Source organism: Lates calcarifer, linkage group LG16_LG22 (genome assembly GCF_001640805.2).
Source record: "Lates calcarifer isolate ASB-BC8 linkage group LG16_LG22, TLL_Latcal_v3, whole genome shotgun sequence".
Lineage (NCBI taxonomy): Eukaryota > Metazoa > Chordata > Actinopteri > Centropomidae > Lates > Lates calcarifer.
In genome coordinates this window covers 1,383,064-1,402,071 of record NC_066848.1, presented here as the reverse complement: position 1 = coordinate 1,402,071, position 19,008 = coordinate 1,383,064, and the positions used below count along the sequence as shown (strand labels likewise).

The window sequence follows — 19,008 nt, the reverse complement described above, 5'->3', positions numbered from 1 at the left end:
GTGCACATATGACATAAAGGTGAATAAGATCAACAGGTACTAAGATCACCTGATGATGACCTGATGACCTCAGTGTTCATTTCGGGGCAGTAGTAGTGGAGGACGTCCTGCATCAACATTACAAAACTACACCAGCTAGCTAACGTTAGCGCCAGTCAAAGCTAAGTTTAAAGTCAATAAAGTAAACAAGAGAACCACATATTAAAGTTGATGAGTTTCTAAATAAAGTGACAAGATGTTTGTCCTGTCATGTGCTTCACCCCGATTCCTAACAACCGCTGTGATCTTTACGTAAAGCTACGTAGCTACCGTTAGCATGCTAGCCTTAAACTTGAACTCACCTGTCCTAGATTCTGCTGCATGACCACTGCGCCCTGTTCCGCCATGATCGTGGAGAAGCACGAGAAAAATAACACTCGGATGTTTGTCTTCTGAACAGAGGAGGTGAACTGCGTTACAGATAAAACATTAAAATGGCACGCCTGTTGATTTCACTGCAGCTGAGGTTGGCGTTAAACCACTTGCTAGCTGAGGCACTAGCGCTAACTAGCTACATAGGCCTTTCTGTTGACACGGCGCATCAGCTGCAAACGAGCCAGTTATTCGGCATAAAACTAATCCTCCGCGATCATGACGATCTGAACAGCATCTGTGTGCGATCGATGCCCGCGGTTCACGTAAAAATCCGCTTCAGCTCGGCTACGGCCTTGTCTGTCACCAATATCATCGCACTGGCGCGACCGTTTGACTCCATTGACTGGCCGTCTCTGAGGTAACGCAAAATAGAACGTCCGTGCGCGCTTGCGTCATCAAAACAAGGACAGCGCCGCAAGGGGAAACCGGTCCCCCACCCCCCTAAAAAAAACATGGGAAATGTAGTCCCGTAACGTTTCCTCCCCTCTCATGGCTAAAAACACCAACTTAATGTTGTGAATCTGCTCCCAGCAGATGTGGCAGCGGCTTCCTGGAGGCGCAGCCGCCATGAAGATGCACATCTGGCTACAGAACACGTCTAACGGTGGTAAGACGTTTTAATTAGGCTGGACTGTCTCTGACAAAGTCTGCTCCACACCTTCTCTGAATGTCTTTACCTGAGTGTTAAAGTTATTCTTTAATATAGCACAACAAGCTTTTCTGTAAATACATGTAAATGATGTGTGAACACTTTATATTTATTGCTGTGTTGCATATAAAACAGTGCAGGAAGGAGGTGTGTGTGTGTGTGTGTGTGTGTGTGTGTGTGTCACTGTCAATCATTCTTATTTTTACTGCTGCTTTCTTGTAACTTCACCCATGAATCAGCTGATATATAAACCCTATATTTACCTTACAGCAGCAGCCAAGCAGGAACAACATGGGTTACATGTTTGTTGACCGGCCACTGCAAAAAAAAAAGTGAGAAACTACAACTCCCTACAGCCTCCGCGGCATCATCCATGCGCCGCAGTCAATCAGCTGTTGAGGCAACTGCTGACTACCTCGGCACAAGGGTAGCTCGTTTGTCATATCTAAACCCAGACGAGGCAAACAGAAATCTCTTTATTTACAGAGTCCCATAAAGGTGAACGATAAAGGTAAATCCAGACTTGACGTCAGGCCGGAGGAGAGACAGCGCTGTGTGTATGTGTGTGTGTGTGTGTGTGTGTGTGTGTGTGTGTGTGTGTACATGCTGTTTTGTTGTTTGTGTGGAAGAGAGAAGGGGACACACACACACACACACTCACATATGGATTAAAGGGGGGTTTTAAGGCTTCATGACATGTATCGGACGCCTGGATCAGCGCGGTAAACGGGCTCTTGCAGGGCCAGGTTTTGTGGCAGGGTGTGTGGTGAAGGGGCCGGGAGGTGAGCCGCTGCTGGCTGCTGATTCTGCTGCTTTGATGACCTTGGAAACGCAGCTCTTGGAGGAGAAAACACGGATTAACCGGTGGTGTGTGTTGCAATGCAACGCATGCTATTGCGATTACCTTGAAAGTCCATGTTGTGTCACTGCCATCATGAAACGATCCTGCGTGTCTGAGTTATTTTAACAAAGTCTCCTGCATCCGTGATACGGACAGGCCTCGGTGTGTGGCTGCGTGTTAGCTCTCCTGAGCCTCAACCGGAGCCTTATCACCGTTATCAGCTTTTTAATTCCGCATAATTTCAACCGGACATCATCTGACACTCTGACATATCCTGTGCTTGTGTGTTGCCTGCGCTCCAGCTGCCAGGATTTTCATTTTCAGTACAACCCTGCAATAACCGAGCATGTTGTGCTCTATTTACATTTTAGATCGCCCCTGCTTTGTGGCTTTTCTCAATGCAAAATTGTCGTTTCAGATATTTGAATGTGTGCTTGTTAATTTCTGCTGTTTTCTGCGCTGCCTCTGATATGCAAAGTAAAATGATAAATGAATTTTTGCATGAAAGGTTCAATATAATCTGTAGGTTACACCGAGTGCAGCTTTGACAGGTGACTTTAAGTTGTTCTCTTATTGCTTTAAAATGCAACTTGCAGGGGAACATGTTGTACAGTGTGAATGCCAGCCCGTGTCTGAGTCAATGCGGACCTCAGGCAGAGTCCCTCTTTGCGCTACAATAAACCGTCTTATGATAAATCAGAATATTCCTGCAGGGACTTCTGTGTTTCACACTGATGTGGCCAGCCTGCTTTATTTTCCTTATTAAACTGTGGCTGTAAAAAGGCTGCTACATGTTTTATTTGAAGGGAAATGTGGAGCCGGTCTTTGCGGGGTAGTAAAGTGCTTCAGGTGCGTCAGTTTCTCCTGCGCCTTTATTTGGAATGGATTTAGTTTATTTTTTAAAAAAGAAGCTGTGCTCGTGTGTGTGTCGAAGTTCCTGGGTCAAGGTAGAAGTGTATTTTAACCTTGCTGAAGGACAGCTGTATTTACTGACGTATGTAAATGAATATAGGGGAGGTCCTTGGGCAAAAACACACACTGAATCAGTTTCACATTGCAGCGCCGGAGTTCCTGCGTGGAAGGAAAAACGAGACGTGGCGAAATCTGGTGAATATCTGCAGCCGTGTGCTCCGTGTGTAATTTGTGGGATTTGTGAATCATTCTGGTGTAGTCTTGGGAAGTGTGTTTTTTCCTCTTCTTCTTTTCGGCTAAATGGGTGATCCCGCATTCGCTTTGCAGTTGCCTGGTCCCTCTAACATCATATCCTTGTCGGAGTTGTCCCAGTTCATCAGATACTACAGCAGCCCGGCGAGCCCGGTGCACGATCTGCTGAATTACAACAATAATAATAACTCCTCGTCTCTGTTTCCCCTCGTTTCAGCTCAGCAAACCATGCAGGATGATTTACTGATGGACAAAAACAAAGCCCAGCCTCACCATCAGCAAGATCCGACGCAAGTAGACCCTCCTCCCTCCACCCCGACCCCGTCATCGGAGCCCACTTCTTCTTCATCGGAGTCGGAGAGCCCGTCGACCGGGAGCAACCAAGCGGCTTCAGCGCTGAACATCAGCAGCAAGGACAAAGTGCCGATGGAGTCGCCGATCCTGCCCGGGTTGAGCTTCCACCACCAGCCGCAGGAGACCGGCGGCCCCCTTTCCTCCCCTTCCTCCTCGTTTGGGAGCACTTGGTCCACGGGAACCACGAACGCCGTGGACGATAGCTTTTTCCAGGGAATACCCTCGGTGAACGGGACGATGCTTTTCCAGAACTTCCCCCACCACGTCAACCCGGTCTTCGGGGGGAATTTCTCCCCGCAGATCGGCCTGGCTCCCCAGTCCCAGCAGCATCAACAGCAAGCCCAGCAGCAGCAGCAGCCGCAGCCGCAGCAGGCGCAGCAGCAGCAGCAGCAGCCCCAGCAGAGGAGATCCCCTGTCAGCCCCAGCCAAGGCCCCTTCCCCCAGAGAAACGCTTATCAGACCATCATGAACAACAGCAAGGGGTCGTCTTCTTCTGCCTCATCGTCCGCTTGGAATAATCACCAAAACGCCGCTTGGAGCACAGCCTCCAACCCCTGGAGCGGGCTGCAGGCAGGCAGGGACCCGCGCAGACCGGTGGGCGTCGGGGTAGGGGTCGGGGTCGGAGTCGGCGTCGGGGTGCCGTCACCCTTGAACCCCATCTCCCCCATGAAAAAGCCCTATACCAGCAATGTTATAGCACCCCCCAAATTCCCAAGACCCGGTCCCCTCACCCCCAAACCCTGGATGGAGGACAGCGCCTTCAGGACTGACAACAGCAACAACATACTGCCTTTCCAGGTAAATACATTCCCAGTAGGAGCAGGCCCAGGCCTAGCTCTACCGCCTCAGCCTGTGGTTATAAAAATGCTGACCACTTTGACATGTTGTCAGTTTGTCCGTAGTCGACCTCTGAAAATACAGGCCGATTTATTCGATGTATTTTGTGTAAATATTCAAGGAAAAGCAGAGTGTCTGAGAGAAAAGCAACAAAGTAGGCTAGCGGAGGATAAGGTCACCCTGAACTCATCAGCACCACGGATTCATTATGGGTCCGTTTATTATAGAGATTAACATCCTGTTTATGTCATATTCAATTTGCAGTTAATTATATATGATACGAATCATATAGCTTTTAATACCACTCATTTTTCCATAGCCTGTGTCCTACATTTGAACGCAGCAGCAGATATACATTTTTAATTAATTAAGGTAATTATGCATAAAAATCCCTTTATGTTAAATGTGTAATACACCAAAGCTGTGGCTTATTTGGCTGAGCCGAGCTGACAAATGACCATCGGGTTTTGCCGGTAGCTGTCAACATTTTTTATGGCTTGTGTGCTGGCAAGACTGTGCAGTGGAGGTCAGATAAATCGAATGAGACAGTGAGTCCTTGAAGTATTTACCATCGATCACGGCTATTTTTACGCATTCAGAGACAAAACACACTCGAATCAGCCCCAGAGTGGAGTCGCAGTGTGCGGGTTTATTGAACTAAATGGTTAAATTTCCTCTGCCAGCTCACTCACTCACTCTCCGTGGGATTTAAAGGACACATGACGCATTCAGGTGCTACTCGTAACCCTGTCGGCTCAGACTGACAAGACCTGGTTATGAAGGCTTCATCACCAGCTCATCCACTGATACCAAAGCATTTCTTGTTTATCAGTGATACATGTTATGAAATACTTAAAATGAGGATGAATCGTGTATCAGTCATTAATCTTCTGTTGGTGCGTCTACATTCTCATCAGTTCCCTGGTTAGAATCGGGTTCTCGGAGTATCCTGGTCATGTTTTGTGCATGTAAACAGTTTATTCTGTTTTCAGGAACCTGGGTATGGACTGTATACAGGGATACAAATAACCAGATTCTGATGTTCCCTGTAAATAATATTCTGAATGAGGTCAAAACCAGGATGAGACTCATATTATGTGATACTAATGCATGTAAACGCACTCTGTGTGTAATAATAATAATAATAATAATGCTAATAATAGGAATGATAATTATGAACTCGTGGCCTTGCTGTCCACTCCTTATCTTGTAGAAAATTCCTCTGTTGTCAACATTTCTGGTAGTTCATGTTCGCTTTCTCCTCGTAATTACAAAGATTTCCGATAGTCTCTGAAGGCAACATCCGTTCTCGCATTTGATTGGCTTGGGATGGGATAGTGGGCGGGGTTTGAACCCGGGGATAGAAACGGAGCGCAGGTCCAAACCGGTAGGTAGAGAGGAGGGGTTACCACAAATTAAATATCAAATTAAATCAAATTATTACGCTTTTACTGTGAGTTTCGACAAAAACATTAAACACAATACAAATACTGATATATATATGTGTTTGTGTTAAAGCTGTGAGGTCCACGAAAACTACTTTTATTCCGAGTTAAAACACGCTAGCAGGTTTTTTAGCTAACAAGCTATTAGGCTAACAAGCTAACAGACAAATTAGCATTGCCAACAATAATATTTTTGATACGTTCCCGTCACAACATGTGGCAAAAATAAAATGTGTACACTAATATTAACTTTCTAATTGATGTTTCCAGACAAATTCAAAATATATAGTAATATATTAATATACGTAAATTTGGCTGTAGCAGCACTTTAGTGGACAACATGTCTGTTTCCTGTGTATTTCAGCAGGAAGTCTTTCCCTGACTGACATGTCTGCTTCCAGAGTATACCCTCATGAACAGGCCTAATATTGTATGGCTGTTTCACATGGCTATTCATGTGTTTTCCCTATGTTTAGCTATGCTGCCTGACAAACAAGCCCAACATAAAAAATAAGCCAGCCCTAAAAGACTCCCCCTCTCTTAAGTCACCGGCTTACTTAAAAAGGAGCACTTGTTCACCCGATCACAGCGAGGACTCGGGAGGGCCGGAGCTCGAAGCCAAAATGTTAACCTGTTACTGCAGCAGAGGACTACATGTGCAGACTGAAAAACACTGCCTGGTGCAGGGTGAAATTCCAGCCGGCTTGAAACGTATAGCCTTTTGAGGAGATGGTGATTGTGTGTGTGTCAGTCAGGCCCTCACCCCAGGCTTTAATACTTTCCTCTGGTCAGAGTCCCTATCTGTGTTTTCTTGACTGGGCCAGCTCCACTTATCACCAGGAGACAAGGTCATGGGGCCGCATGTCTTGCTGTATAGATTGCTGTGTTTACTGAAGTGAAGCTCAGGCGAACAGCAGAGAAGAAGCTCGATTAGTCTGTTGACAGAAAATTAATCTGCAATAATTCTGATAATCTGTCGTTTGTCTGAGTTGCTGATGTTTCAAGCTCTTCCTCAGACTTGCCGTAGCTACACAGAGTTGCACAATTAAAATCTATAACTCTTATTCAAGGATGAGTCCACTGTAAAAGGCCATCACAGTGATATTGTGATTATACAAAGGCAGTGCTAAGATATCCTAACTTTTTGTCCCTTTATGTTTTATGTTTCTTCCCTGCCTCTTTAAAACCCCATGACCCCTGGTTTTTATAACACAAGATGCAGAGACAACCTGGGGCAAAATTGGAGCAATTATTGTCATAATCATATTAATCTGCAGATTATTTTTTGATTAATTGCTGAAAAAAAACCATATATATATTTTGAGAGGCAGGAACCTGCAAGTGTTGGACTTTTTTTCCACTGTAATCGATGATTTTTCTGTCAATGGACTGATCGATTAATCACTTAAGTCTCAAGCCTAATTTAAATGAAGCTCATTAATCTCATAGTGTCATTAGAGTTGTTTTCTCAGGCTTTAGAGCAGATTATTCACTGATATTTCACAGGCTGAGTAGCTCACTCTGACCTTTATGTGTAAATCTGAGTGCTCCTGTAAGATCAGACAAACATTTGTCCTAGTATTATTATAATTCTGATGCAGAATCAGATACTGGACCAAATCTATGAGACAGAGAGGGTGTTTTTTTTATAGGGCAGACTCCAGCTCACACTTAGCTGCTTCACAATTACACCCATAATTGGAGAGAGGGTTGTCACCAGGATGCGAGGTCATGGTGCCACATGTCAACCGGCCTGTTTGCTGAAGTGAAACTCAAAGGCAAATCGCTGAGCTGAGCAGACACTGCTGTCCCGCAGTGTCATGTGGACAGCTGGTGACAGGTGTACTTGTTGTCATTCTCCAGATCTCCCTCGGTATTCTTCAAATGCCGCGGATGGAAAGAAACTCAGGGGTGAAATGTGGGAGTCCCGTGTGCTGCGATATGTGCTCGTACTCGCCTGCTGCTGCCGCTGCCGGCTGCTGCTTGAAGGGCGAGGAATGTGCGGAATGCAACTTAACATGTCAGTGTGAGGCTTAAGACACACACAAGTCACATGAGCTTCTCAGGAGATACCCTGATCGGAAGTGATGGCAGCGGCGATTGTTGTGTGGTCCCTCTCGTTATCATAATCACTTTGCATCAGATCAAGAAGTTTGAAGTTTTGCAGGCAGACTGACGGGCTGAGTCTCACAGTCAAATCTTGTCTGATTGTCATTCAGAGCGGCAGCAGCCTCGACAGGTCTGAGGGTGGGACCGGTGTGATTTACATTAGGGGGCTTTTATGTGGTTTAGCTCATTTCTTGTGCTGTTTTTGTCTCATCTTCAGTTTTCCGATGACCCACATTTAACCTTGTGTGTGTTTAAATAGGCTTTATTATATAGGTTAGGATTGAAAGGCACAGCCAGCTGCTGTTCAGAGAACAGAGGGCATGTTAGCTCACGCTCACACATCAGTCGCCAACAGTCTTTTGATAATTAATTGATTGTTTAAGTCTTAGATCATGCAGGAATATCAAATAGGAACTTTATTTAGTTTAAAAATTGGAATTCACCTTGGAATTAGTAACTGTTTTCTGACATTTTCAGGTCTAACTGTTCATAAAAGAATATAAAAATAATAATTTATTGCATCTCTAATCAGAACACTTTCAGCTGGGATACATGTGTATTTGTTCTAGCTTTTTAGGCCTGTGTCCCTCAGGTTGTTGTTTTTTTCTATCGCCCTTTACCCATTTATCAATTGATTGTTTGTGTCTCAGTGAAGATGTACATATTTGGCATGAAAAGAATTCACTGCCGCCACACTTGACAACTAGATTTTTAAAGGGGAAAAAAACAGAAACGATCAATTCACTGACTGATTCTGAAGCTGGCCGGCCTTAACCTCACTGCACAGACATTACTCATTAAAAACAGGTACTCAGCCATATCTTAAGTGCCTGTTTCTTATCAGTGATCTCACTCATAAACGTGCTCTTATATCTTATTTATGGGTCATGAGGAAAGATGAGCTGCAGTGTAGTCAGGACGGGTCAACCTGAACCTGCGTTCTTCTCTCTCCCTGGGAACTTATGTGATGTGTTACACAGTGAAGTCTTGTATATATGATCTCTGTAGGTCATTTGACTACAGAGATCTCCCCGACCCCCACCCATCACTGTGTTCATCCACGTGTGTCAGAGAGGAGGAGGGGAGGATGGAGGGGAGGAAACTAAAAGCTCAGCGTTTTAAGTGTTTACCGTTTGTACCAAGTGGGCAGATTTTTATCTACGTGGCGCTGTCGGGTCCAGAGTGGGGGGAATAACGCTTTTGAATGCTCAGCCGAATGGGCAACAATAGCTGTGGTGTGCAAACAATGTGGCCCCGGCTCGGGCAGTGGACACAGGACACAGCTGCCAAGGCTGCAAGCCTCCAGCTCCGGCTAGGTTAGGCTCCGCTCTCAGCCTTTTTACCTTTGGCACACTAATAAATTCACACACACACACAGTGGGCCGTCTTTAACTTTTCAGAGGCAAGCCAGAGCTTTAACCTTGAGGTGTTTGATGCAGTATTGACTGTCCGGTCCTGGACGGACCGATGTGCTTCACAGGATCGGGAAATTAGTTTGGAGAGGTTTTTGTAAATCACAGGGGTGAAATACTCAGCAGATGACAGCGTTACTGCTGCAGCACAAACAGAAGTTTAGTGCCTCATCACAGCTGCAACTCCAACTCTGAGGGCAGTTTCTAAAACCTGCTGCATCAGGTAGAACTGAGTCTCTGTCAGACGGACTTGATGTACAGGGTCTAGATTGCATCAGGGTGCTTTCATAACATCTTTACATAATCCTCAGGTGTTCTTAGATTAAATATCTTATGACATAAATCAACATTTTGCAATTTTAGACAAACATAAGTTCTTTTTTGAGATGTTTAGATTCTTCTCTTTAAACAAACAACAGGTTTTGTAGAAGAAAACATGCTTATATACTTATATTTATTGATAAGTATCAGTTTGATATCTGTACTTTAACTTGGAATGTCATATTTCTTAGAATACCTTTTTAACTCAGATAATAAGTGCACGTTAACAGGGTGCTGAGGCCTGTGTTTAAGAGTCTGAAACACTGGCTCATTAAGTTTATGTTATCTGTTTCTGTCTATGTTTTTATAAGAGTAGTGAAAGCACTTTTCTGTGTTTATTACTACAGTTTTATCTGGGCTCCCGCTGCCCTCCAAGTGTCAAATTTAACACAGTCAACAAGGAAAAATTAAATAACCATATGCATAAAGATCGGTTTAAGCTCTTCTTCCACTGGTGCGTGTAAATACAGGTCAGGTGTTGCACGTTTCTCCGATAGTTACTGAAATATATAATTGATTATCAAAATGCTGAAATGAGTAATTGCTCCAGCTTTAGTCAGATCTTCTTCAGCTATATTTTTAAAAGAGGATGAGATTCAACCTTCAGAGTTTCACAAGCAAAGTGAAAGACCAAAGAAGTCGTCCCTCTGCTCCCTCTCCACCTATGGATTTGACGGTTTAAGAAATTCTCTGCTAAATTATATAAACCAAGACAGATGATGTTCCCGAGGGCAGAATCCTGTCTCTTCTTTCACTGTAGCTTTCTGACATGAGAAGGCTTAAAGAGCCTCCAACTAAGATCCATATCTCCTTCTCAGTGTCAGCTGTATTCACCGTCATCCCCAGGGCTGACACACACCATTTATTTTTCTGTTATCCCCTCCCTCTTTACCTGCACCATCTAATCTCACGTCTCTTAATTTATATTAGTCTAGATTAGCTAGGAATGCATCCCGGCCCGTCTCGCGGTCGTGACAAAAGGAAGGAGCTGTTGGTGCATGCCAGGTGTTGCCGGTGATCTGCCCTCGAGCGAAGGCAACAAAACCAACCGACCAGAATTTCAACAGCGAGGCTGAATATGCAAGTTCGAGCCTGGGAGGTTTTTAAAGATGGTGAAGCATCGTCGTGTCTTTGCAAAGAATCTGTCCCTAGACCCTCGTATCGGATGAGGAAAAAAACCTTGAATAATGGAAGAAACCTCTGGAAGAGGAAATGTTTCCAAGACAGACATGCTGTAGACTGTACTGTGCTGTCCTCCCCTGACTCTAATCCTAACCCTCTTCCTGTTTTGCTGTGTTGCAGGACCGGAATCGGCCCTTTGATGCTTTTAGCTTGCACTCTTTGGAGAATTCCTTAATGGATATGATAAGGACTGACCATGACAAAGGTAAACCACACCCTGCCGGTGGCCCACCAATGACTATCGCTGATATTATATGGAGGAATCATTTTGCAGGTTAGGAATATTCATACGTCCATGCTTACAGTATGTTTGTTTTTTTTGCTTCATGGGCATATATCATCTCGGGGTACATTTGTTTTTATTTTGCTCTATTTGCAACCAATCAATCAATCCAGTTTGGATCACCATGTTCTGTTTGAAATTGGAATGAATAATTAACATTACGAGCCTTACCTGCAAAATCTCGCATTATTTCTGTGTGTGTGGTGAAGAAGTGCATTTGAATTGTCTCTTTTTCTTTGCCTGTTGACTTTCTGCTGATCGCAATCAATGGATCAAGTGATCAGTGTCACATGACTGAATATACTCTGAGCATGAATGTGAAAAGTGGTGTGTGGAGTGTGTTTTTGGAAATCTCCCCTGTGTGTTGACTGTGGGCTCAGATCTACCACGACTGAGCCGGATCAAATCAGCGTTTCTACGCAACCTCCGTACACAGACGCAGGTTTCTTTAATGTGTAGAGAATTTATCCAAATCAGAACAATGAGAGGATGTCTCTCTAACATCCTTTTAAGGCCGTTCAATGTTTGTCAGACCTTCTAAAGCCAATATTTTTGCAGCAGAGGTCACGTGTCTGCTGTAAAAACTCCTGTCTCCCAGATGGGGCCCGGGCAGGTTGGGTGTAGGGTTTTCACGCTCCCCCATCCTCCCATCTTAACAATGGAAAGATTGGTGGGAGGGGTATATAATGAGCAGAGCATAGAGTCTGTTTTCCAAATCTTGTGCGGAGAGAGCATTGTTACAGCAGAGCGGCCGTCGTCCCGGCCCGGCCGTAACTTCACTGGAAAGGTGTTGTAATGTCCTGCGGGGCTTCCTCTGTCACTGTTTATCAAAGCACAACAACGACAGCGCAGATACAAGGAAAAAACCACGAGTGTCTCCCTCTTCTTTGCTTGTTTACCCCTCTCGTCGTCATGTAGACAATCGCGGAGCTGCAGTAAGATACCGTGCCAACCACAGAGCAGCTCCACCCTGCAGGCGTACCTACTCACCATCTGAGAACAGGCCGTGTGCCTCGGCCTCCGGCTGCTGAATAATGAGAAGGGTTATTTCGATATTTCTGCTCGTGTATTGAATTGTGAAACAAACAATGCTGCCATGGTTTTCTTTCTGTGCCAGTTGTCTGCGTCCATGTGTGGCATTTGTGGAAATTTGGAAATATAATGTCCAGTGTGGGAGAGACAGAGTGGTGCAGGAATGAGCTTAAAACCAGGAAGTATGTTAGCATGTTAACATGTTAGCACTTGTTGTTGCAGTTGTTGAAACAGCTGTCAGTGAACACAACCCCAGACCTGTCTGAATCAGAGATGTGGATGCAGGCGCTAGGTTCAGGTGCTGCTGAAAAGATGACGGAGCATCTAGTGCTGTGGTTGGTTGTGAAGTTGCTGTCGTCTGAGTTGTTGGGCTTTGTTTCCCAACTTGTGGTGCATTCCATTTACATTGGAAGTCGTCCGTCAGGGTTGGTGGGGTTTCTCCGACTTGCTGAGTTGTTGGTGCTACCTGATAAACATCATCAATATTTCTCAGAGACAGACAGATACTTGTTTGTTTTTGGGTTATAAGGTAAAAATTCACAGCTAATTCTCAGCTGGAACTGCTCCTCTTTTCCTTTTTTTTTCATCCCAAGTTGTTTCCAAAGCCGACTGCTGCTGCTCTAAGTCTGGCATCCCTCTTTAAAAAGACACTACCCACTAGCTGAGAACCACCCGTCAAAACTAATTAACCCAGTAGACCCAGTTTTGCATCCCCAACAGAATGGGCCCCACCCACATCCATCCCATCACAGACATTTCTCGCATACTTCTCATTGTGACTGAAATAGTTGTTTTTCCTTAAGTGTTTTATGAGTCCCTGTGTGTGTTTTTAAAGGACAAGCACTTTAATGTGAATGAGAATCGTCGGGTTTCCCTAAAGAGAGAGTGAGGTGACCCCACCCAGAGGAGGAGGGCCACCATTTTTTATTTCTGTGTGTGTGTTGTCTTTGAGGGAGATCACAATCCTCTCAAAGTTTTTAAAAGCTCTTTACTCCCGGGGCGAGGGAGTACAATCGGGCCATTTCTGGTTCTGATCTGGGTCAGCTGGGCTCGTGTAGAGGGCCAAACACCCCCATACTAACTAACACACACACACGAGATTCTCCCCTCGGCCTGGAAAAACACCACCAGTTTGACGACGGACGCCGCCGCCAGCTGTTTTGTCAAACACACGTGCAGGAGACGCACATTCAAATTGTTCCTGATGTGTAAATCAACTGTGACATTCCACGCAAAAGCACTTTCACCTCACGCCGTCTCAGGATGTCGCTCATCGGCAGCAGCGACTCAGCAGACGTGATACTGTTTCTGCTGCAAACACACAATCACTCCATGTTGTCACTAACCACTTGAGATACTTTCAAGTGCTAATAAGTCCCATAAGTCCTTGCGGAAGCTGCACTTGCGTCCCACCCCACCCCACATTGCCTCAGCTGGTCTGACTCACATGATCCTCTCTCATGTGTCAGTTAAACTTGTGATTATTTTCTTTATCAGCTGCTGTTTCACTTAATTAGTTAGAGGAGTAGTTCAGTGCTAATTGGTTTCTTGCCACGAGTTAGATGTGAAGATGGAGACCCCTCTTAAGTCTGTGCAGGAAATGTTAAGCTGCTGCCAGTAGCTGATTAGGCTAGCCTAGCATAAAGACCTTTAGCTAGGTCCAAAAGTAGAGATAGACAATTAATCAGGTCGATATCTGGCATTTTATTTATTTTTAATGATAGAAAAAGTATTATTATTATCTGCAGCCATCAGCCACTGAAAAAATGTAGCTTCTTATTTAGCGTACAGACGTAAAAGAGTGGTGTAGATCTTTTTATCTAACTCTCGGCAAGAAAACAAGTAAACATATTACACAAAACGTCAAAATATTCTCTGTTGTCGAGTCACAAAAATGAGGACTGATATTACGTCGGGAAAAACTGAACCAAGTGAACTAGTTTAGTGAAGCCTGCAGAGCCTGCATCCTAAAAACTTGTGGTCCGACTATTTGAATACCAAGTTAATAGATCTGACACTTTTTGTTGTGTTTGGTTGTCGCCCGTCATGTATGAAGTATTAATGCTGTTGTAAAAGACTGCAGGACCCAGCTTTGACTGAAGTCAGTAGTCGAGGGGGAGCAAACACCAGAGCTGTTTGATGTTGTGTGTTTGTTGACAGGAGCATTGGTCAGTGGATAAGAGTTGACACAAGGTTTTTATCAGGAGGAAAACAAGAATTGTGGGCACAGCTCAGGTCAGATGAGTAACCATGCGATTAGGCAAGATGGTTTAATGACATGCAGGGTTGGGTGTATAAGTTTTGCAAAGATAAAACCCTGACTTTGCACTTTCTGTCTCTACTTTAAGGTAAAAGTTGTCGTTTAAAGGTCTGCAGGAGAGTTTCAGCTAAGGATAAAGGTTAGAAAATAAAGTTTTTAGTTGAAGATCCAACTTAACTTGGTTACCTTTAAAGATCACAGGAAGTCCATGTGAACCTTTTGTCTTTGTTTAGGCTCAGAGAGGGGTCAAAGGTCAATATTTAGTCAGGCTGGAGTTTGGCTGACAAGCTGGACTTGACCTTTTAACTTTCTAACCCAACACTTGAGATGATCTCAGCCGCAGAGGGATGTCCCTGTACTTTTAACAGCCTGTAATGACTGTATAAGAGATAAGATGATGTGTTTTGTTGGCTGTGTTAAAGGTTAAATTGCACCTTGCCTCTGATAAACTACACTGTCAGAGTGCTATGTTTTGTTATGGTGGAAAATTCATGACTCCTGTAAGCATGACTGAGCTAATCCAGTCCCGGCAACAAAACAAGTCTGGGCTTGTTTTGTCTATTAAAAATCACGGTTTGTCCAGATCTCACAAACCATGAAAGCTTTTTCTGTCACTGCCAAGTTGTGCATCAGGCTTAACTAGATTCTGGAAATCCTCTCGGCCTATTATTATATGAGAGGCATGTAATAGTTTTATGATTATTACTTTTATGAAACATTAAATGACAGTGGGAGTTGGCATATTCGTAGATTTACCTCTAAAAATGTTCCTTAACCCTTTAAGTTTTATGGAATTACAGCTAAATGAACCTTGACCCTGTTGTAATTGAAGTTGAAAGGTTGTTGGGTTCAGCCCAAGCTGCTGTGAAGTGGAGGAAGTAGGGCATCCTGATAAACAGAGACACAAAAACACCTCTCTTTCCAATCTTTCCAACGTGTGCAGTGGATGTCATCGTGTTTCTTCCCCCTCTCTGCCAATGCTGCATTGATAATTAAAGGTTGAAGGTAGTCGGCCGGAGTGGGGCTTTGGGGCACCCTGCTGCTGAGGCTCGGGCTAACATTTCCACACTTTGCTGTTGCTACACCCTCTCTCTTGCTGGAGGTGTTATTGGGGTTTAAATCTGTGCAGACCAAAGCAGTATGAGACGAGCCATTTAACCCAAACTGAAGCGCAGCACTTGTGTCATCTTCAGTCGTTCTTGATAGTCGGTCCACGTAGAAGGTCACGTGGTGCGCCCAACACGATGACTACGATCTATCTGTGATGATAGATGGAGGTGTTGATCAGTACCAGTGACTCAGCAGTTATTAAGAGGCAGTTTGAACAGAAAGCCTAAAGAGTTCTTCAGTTAAACAGCTGATTTTGCTGATTTTAACCTTATTTGTCATGGTTTCTTGCAGTCGTTTAATCGGGCTGCAGATTCCAAGTTGACAGCCCTTGGCTACGTCCAGCTGATCTACCCCCTGCTCTTTATCCCATTTCTACCAAGGCGGTCAGAGCGAGGTCACTGTCCAGTCTGCAGACAGTGAAGGAGGGGAGGCGCTGTTGGATCCGTGCCTAAGGAAAGCGGGTGGCGTGTCTCCCGAGTGGCTGCGCCGCTGTGCAACCATCACGGGGGAGGTTGAGAATAGCCCGGGCTCTCGGTGAGGAAATGTCACCAGAACGGCAGCGACTCAGGGGCCCCTCAGGCCCTGCCACTCAACTCCTGGGGGGAAGCAGATGGCACATGCCCAGAGCTATTTTAAGGCTTCGGGAAGGCAACTGTCCCCCTCTGTCACCCCGAATGACTAATGTAGATGGAAAGGCAAGCACAGAACGCAGTGTTTGCTGCAACTTTTGCCCTCCTATCAGCAAAGTCACGGCATTGATTGTGAATGTGTTCAATTGTACTGGTAGTCGTAATCAAATGCAGTGGGACTGGGTCAAAGTACACAGTCCCACGTCAGCTAGTGAGACATTTGGGCTTAAAACTCTTAATTTGGTTGGAGGACTGACAAATAGACCACCCACATGTTTACCAATACACGACTCAGTGCATCTATCCCTTGGATCTGTTCTTGGAGGAAAGCCTGGTGGGGCTATCAGATGTAAGGCTGTGGATGATTGGAGAGCTTTCTGGAGACTCAGTGTCAGGACTTAACTCTGGATTTTCCTCCACATATCCATATGTCACACGGTCCACGTGTTCGTACGAATGTGTGCATGAATGTCTGTGCTTGTCACACTCACATTTCCACCCCAAGCCCTGTTGTTGCCGAGAGTCTGATTGGCTGAGAGGAGTGTGGAAATCCACATCTGTGGAGCTGCACCCCCTCCTTCCCCCCTACACCGCCTCTCTGGTTGTCAACCAGGTCTAACTGCTGGTTCCACTCTTGTTTGCGAACCAGGAAGAGGGCCCCTCTCGGTGTCCCCGCTATCTGTCTTCTGTGGGCAGATTTTGAAACGGTTGACACGTCATCATCGCCTCAGCAGCTTGCGACATGCAGGTCTCTCAAAGTCCATGTTGCACAGGGGGAAACCTGTACTGGCAGCCCCCTTTAACCTTTACCACAGGGGTCAACTGATACTGATACCAATTATTAGTAATCAAGGAGCTGATATACATTTGCAGGAAATATGAAAATATTGGTGTCAAAATTTTGAATAACACAAACTCCAATGCAAAACTTTTTAATTAAGAGAAAACTTTTCTTAAAACAAAAGGTACAGCAACATTTCTTACAAGAAATAAATACACAAAACATCCCTCCGAAGTTTTAAAAAGTAGATAAAGTAAAAATAAACTAGTAAAACTTAAATTTTCACAGAGCTTGGATTGGACATGGAGGAGAAAATATCGGAGGTTGGAAAAAGAAGTGAGATCTCGCAGATGTTTCTCGAGATCTTTCAAAAGTTTCTTGAGATTATACAAAAGTACATCTTGCAAGATTTCCAGAAACTTTTCAAGATCTCAAGAAACTTTTGCGAGATTTTGCAGGACATCTTTTGTTTTGTTTCAACCTTCAGATTTTTTTCCTCCATGTCCCCTCCTGGGCTCCGTGAATTTTACTGAAATTTGAGTTTCAATTTTTATTATTATCTGCGTAACTGTGTCCCAAACCGCAAGCACAATTTTAAATTATTTCATCAGCAATCAGGATAAAAAATGATCATGCAGATTATTGTAAAAATGCCAATAATCGGTTGACCCCTACTTTACCACCACCTCCACACCAAATATCGACTTGTAAAATATACCCAAGTGCTTCACCTTCAAGCTTAAATGACTCTTAAGGAGACATGAAGCTGGTGTGGGTGGATTTTGACACAGGGCCTTAATTTAAAGTGGTTATAGGGATAAAAGGTGCGTCTCTGCGGCTGCTGCTGCAGACGATGTTGACAGTGAGACGGTGATATTACGTCCCCGTAACCCAGGTAGGATATTTCTGCCTCGGCTTAAGTGTATTTTTCTTCTTGCTGTCGTCTGAACAAGTAGGAAGACGGAGACGTGAAATAACCAGGAAGACTTCCATTTAGATGTCCCACACCACGAAAGCACTGACAGATGGTCCCTTGTAACATGTGCACAGTGTCACCATAGCAGAATGCACGCTCTGTTGAATGCCTCGCCGTATAGCTGCCTTTGTTTGTGTGTGTGTGTGTGTGTGTGTGTGTATGAGATATGTGACAACAAAGGAATGTGTGTTTCCACCTCGCTTTTCACATCTGTAATCTGTGGCTGTGTTTTCTGCCATTGTATCACGCTGGATACATTTTCTTGTTTATTCATGTCATGTTAAAACATTTCATCACGGCTGGCGTTTGCTCATTGCTGACAGAAGAATGGGAGATTAAATGAATGTCTGTCAACAGGCTGGCTTTTATCAGTAACGTCCATGTTTTCCCTCTTTTGTAAAATCTTTTTGTTGTTTTTTTTTTTCTTTGACAGGACGTATGGGCCTCAACTTTCATCATCCTGGAGCAGACCACATAATGCCATTGAACAGTAAGTCACATCTCATCACGAGTGCCCACGATCCTGTTGGATGATCAGCAGAAATGAACAGTTTTAAATGTGTTGCTGCTGCTTTTTTGTCCTCTGTGTTTTGAGAGAATTAAAAACGGGAACCTGTGAGAAACCCCCCGTGTGAGGGTTACACCTGCCTACCCTTTGCTAAAGCCTGGATTCCCCTGACACCATAAAACCTAGGACAGTCCTCTTCGCACTGGCAGTCGACCTGTGAATAGCACTTCCAAAAATACCCCGACATGTAAGACTAGATCCCCCCTTCCTCCTCCTCCTAGTGTCCCACCACCTGGCAGATGACCTGACGGTGACAGGAGGCGAGCCAGGGAGAGAAATCAGGTCTTTCTCCCATATGCTGCTACACGGATGTTTTCCGGTGATCTTTATTTGTCTTCTGATGGGGTCAGGGATTTGATTTCTTCAGGTTCTGTTAGGGGCAGTCATGTCTCCCATCTTTCTTTTTTTTTTTGTGCAAACTTCAGCAAAATATCAAGGACGTCTGAACCTCCCGCTGATCAAACTAAATCAGCGACGGCCTAGTTTCCTCTCTGGGCGTGCTCAGTTAGGATGAAGCAGTTTCCTACCGTCACATCTTGACAACACCGGTGCTCCCTTCCTCATTTTTGTTCTTTTCATCACGCGTATCCTCGGAGAGCGCGTCTCGGATTGATGTTAAACTGTTGTGTCATGGGATTGCG

At 44.7% G+C, this 19,008-nt stretch overlaps 1 protein-coding gene across 10 annotated transcripts in view; it reads left to right on the top strand.

Moving 5' to 3' along the window:
• The window catches only part of cpeb3 (cytoplasmic polyadenylation element binding protein 3), a 44,169-nt gene that overhangs the window by 3,973 nt on the left and 21,188 nt on the right, over positions 1-19,008 (top strand). For 2 of the 10 annotated variants that reach the window (XM_018681069.2, XM_018681068.2), the window contains exons 1-4: positions 1,958-3,011; positions 3,286-4,220; positions 10,849-10,933; positions 18,233-18,289. In XM_018681069.2, coding sequence (XP_018536585.1) covers positions 2,786-3,011; positions 3,286-4,220; positions 10,849-10,933; positions 18,233-18,289 — 1,303 coding nt within the window. In that variant the 5' untranslated portion in view covers positions 1,958-2,785. The other 8 variants (XM_018681066.2, XM_018681065.2, XM_018681070.2 and 5 more) reach the window with 7 other exon arrangements.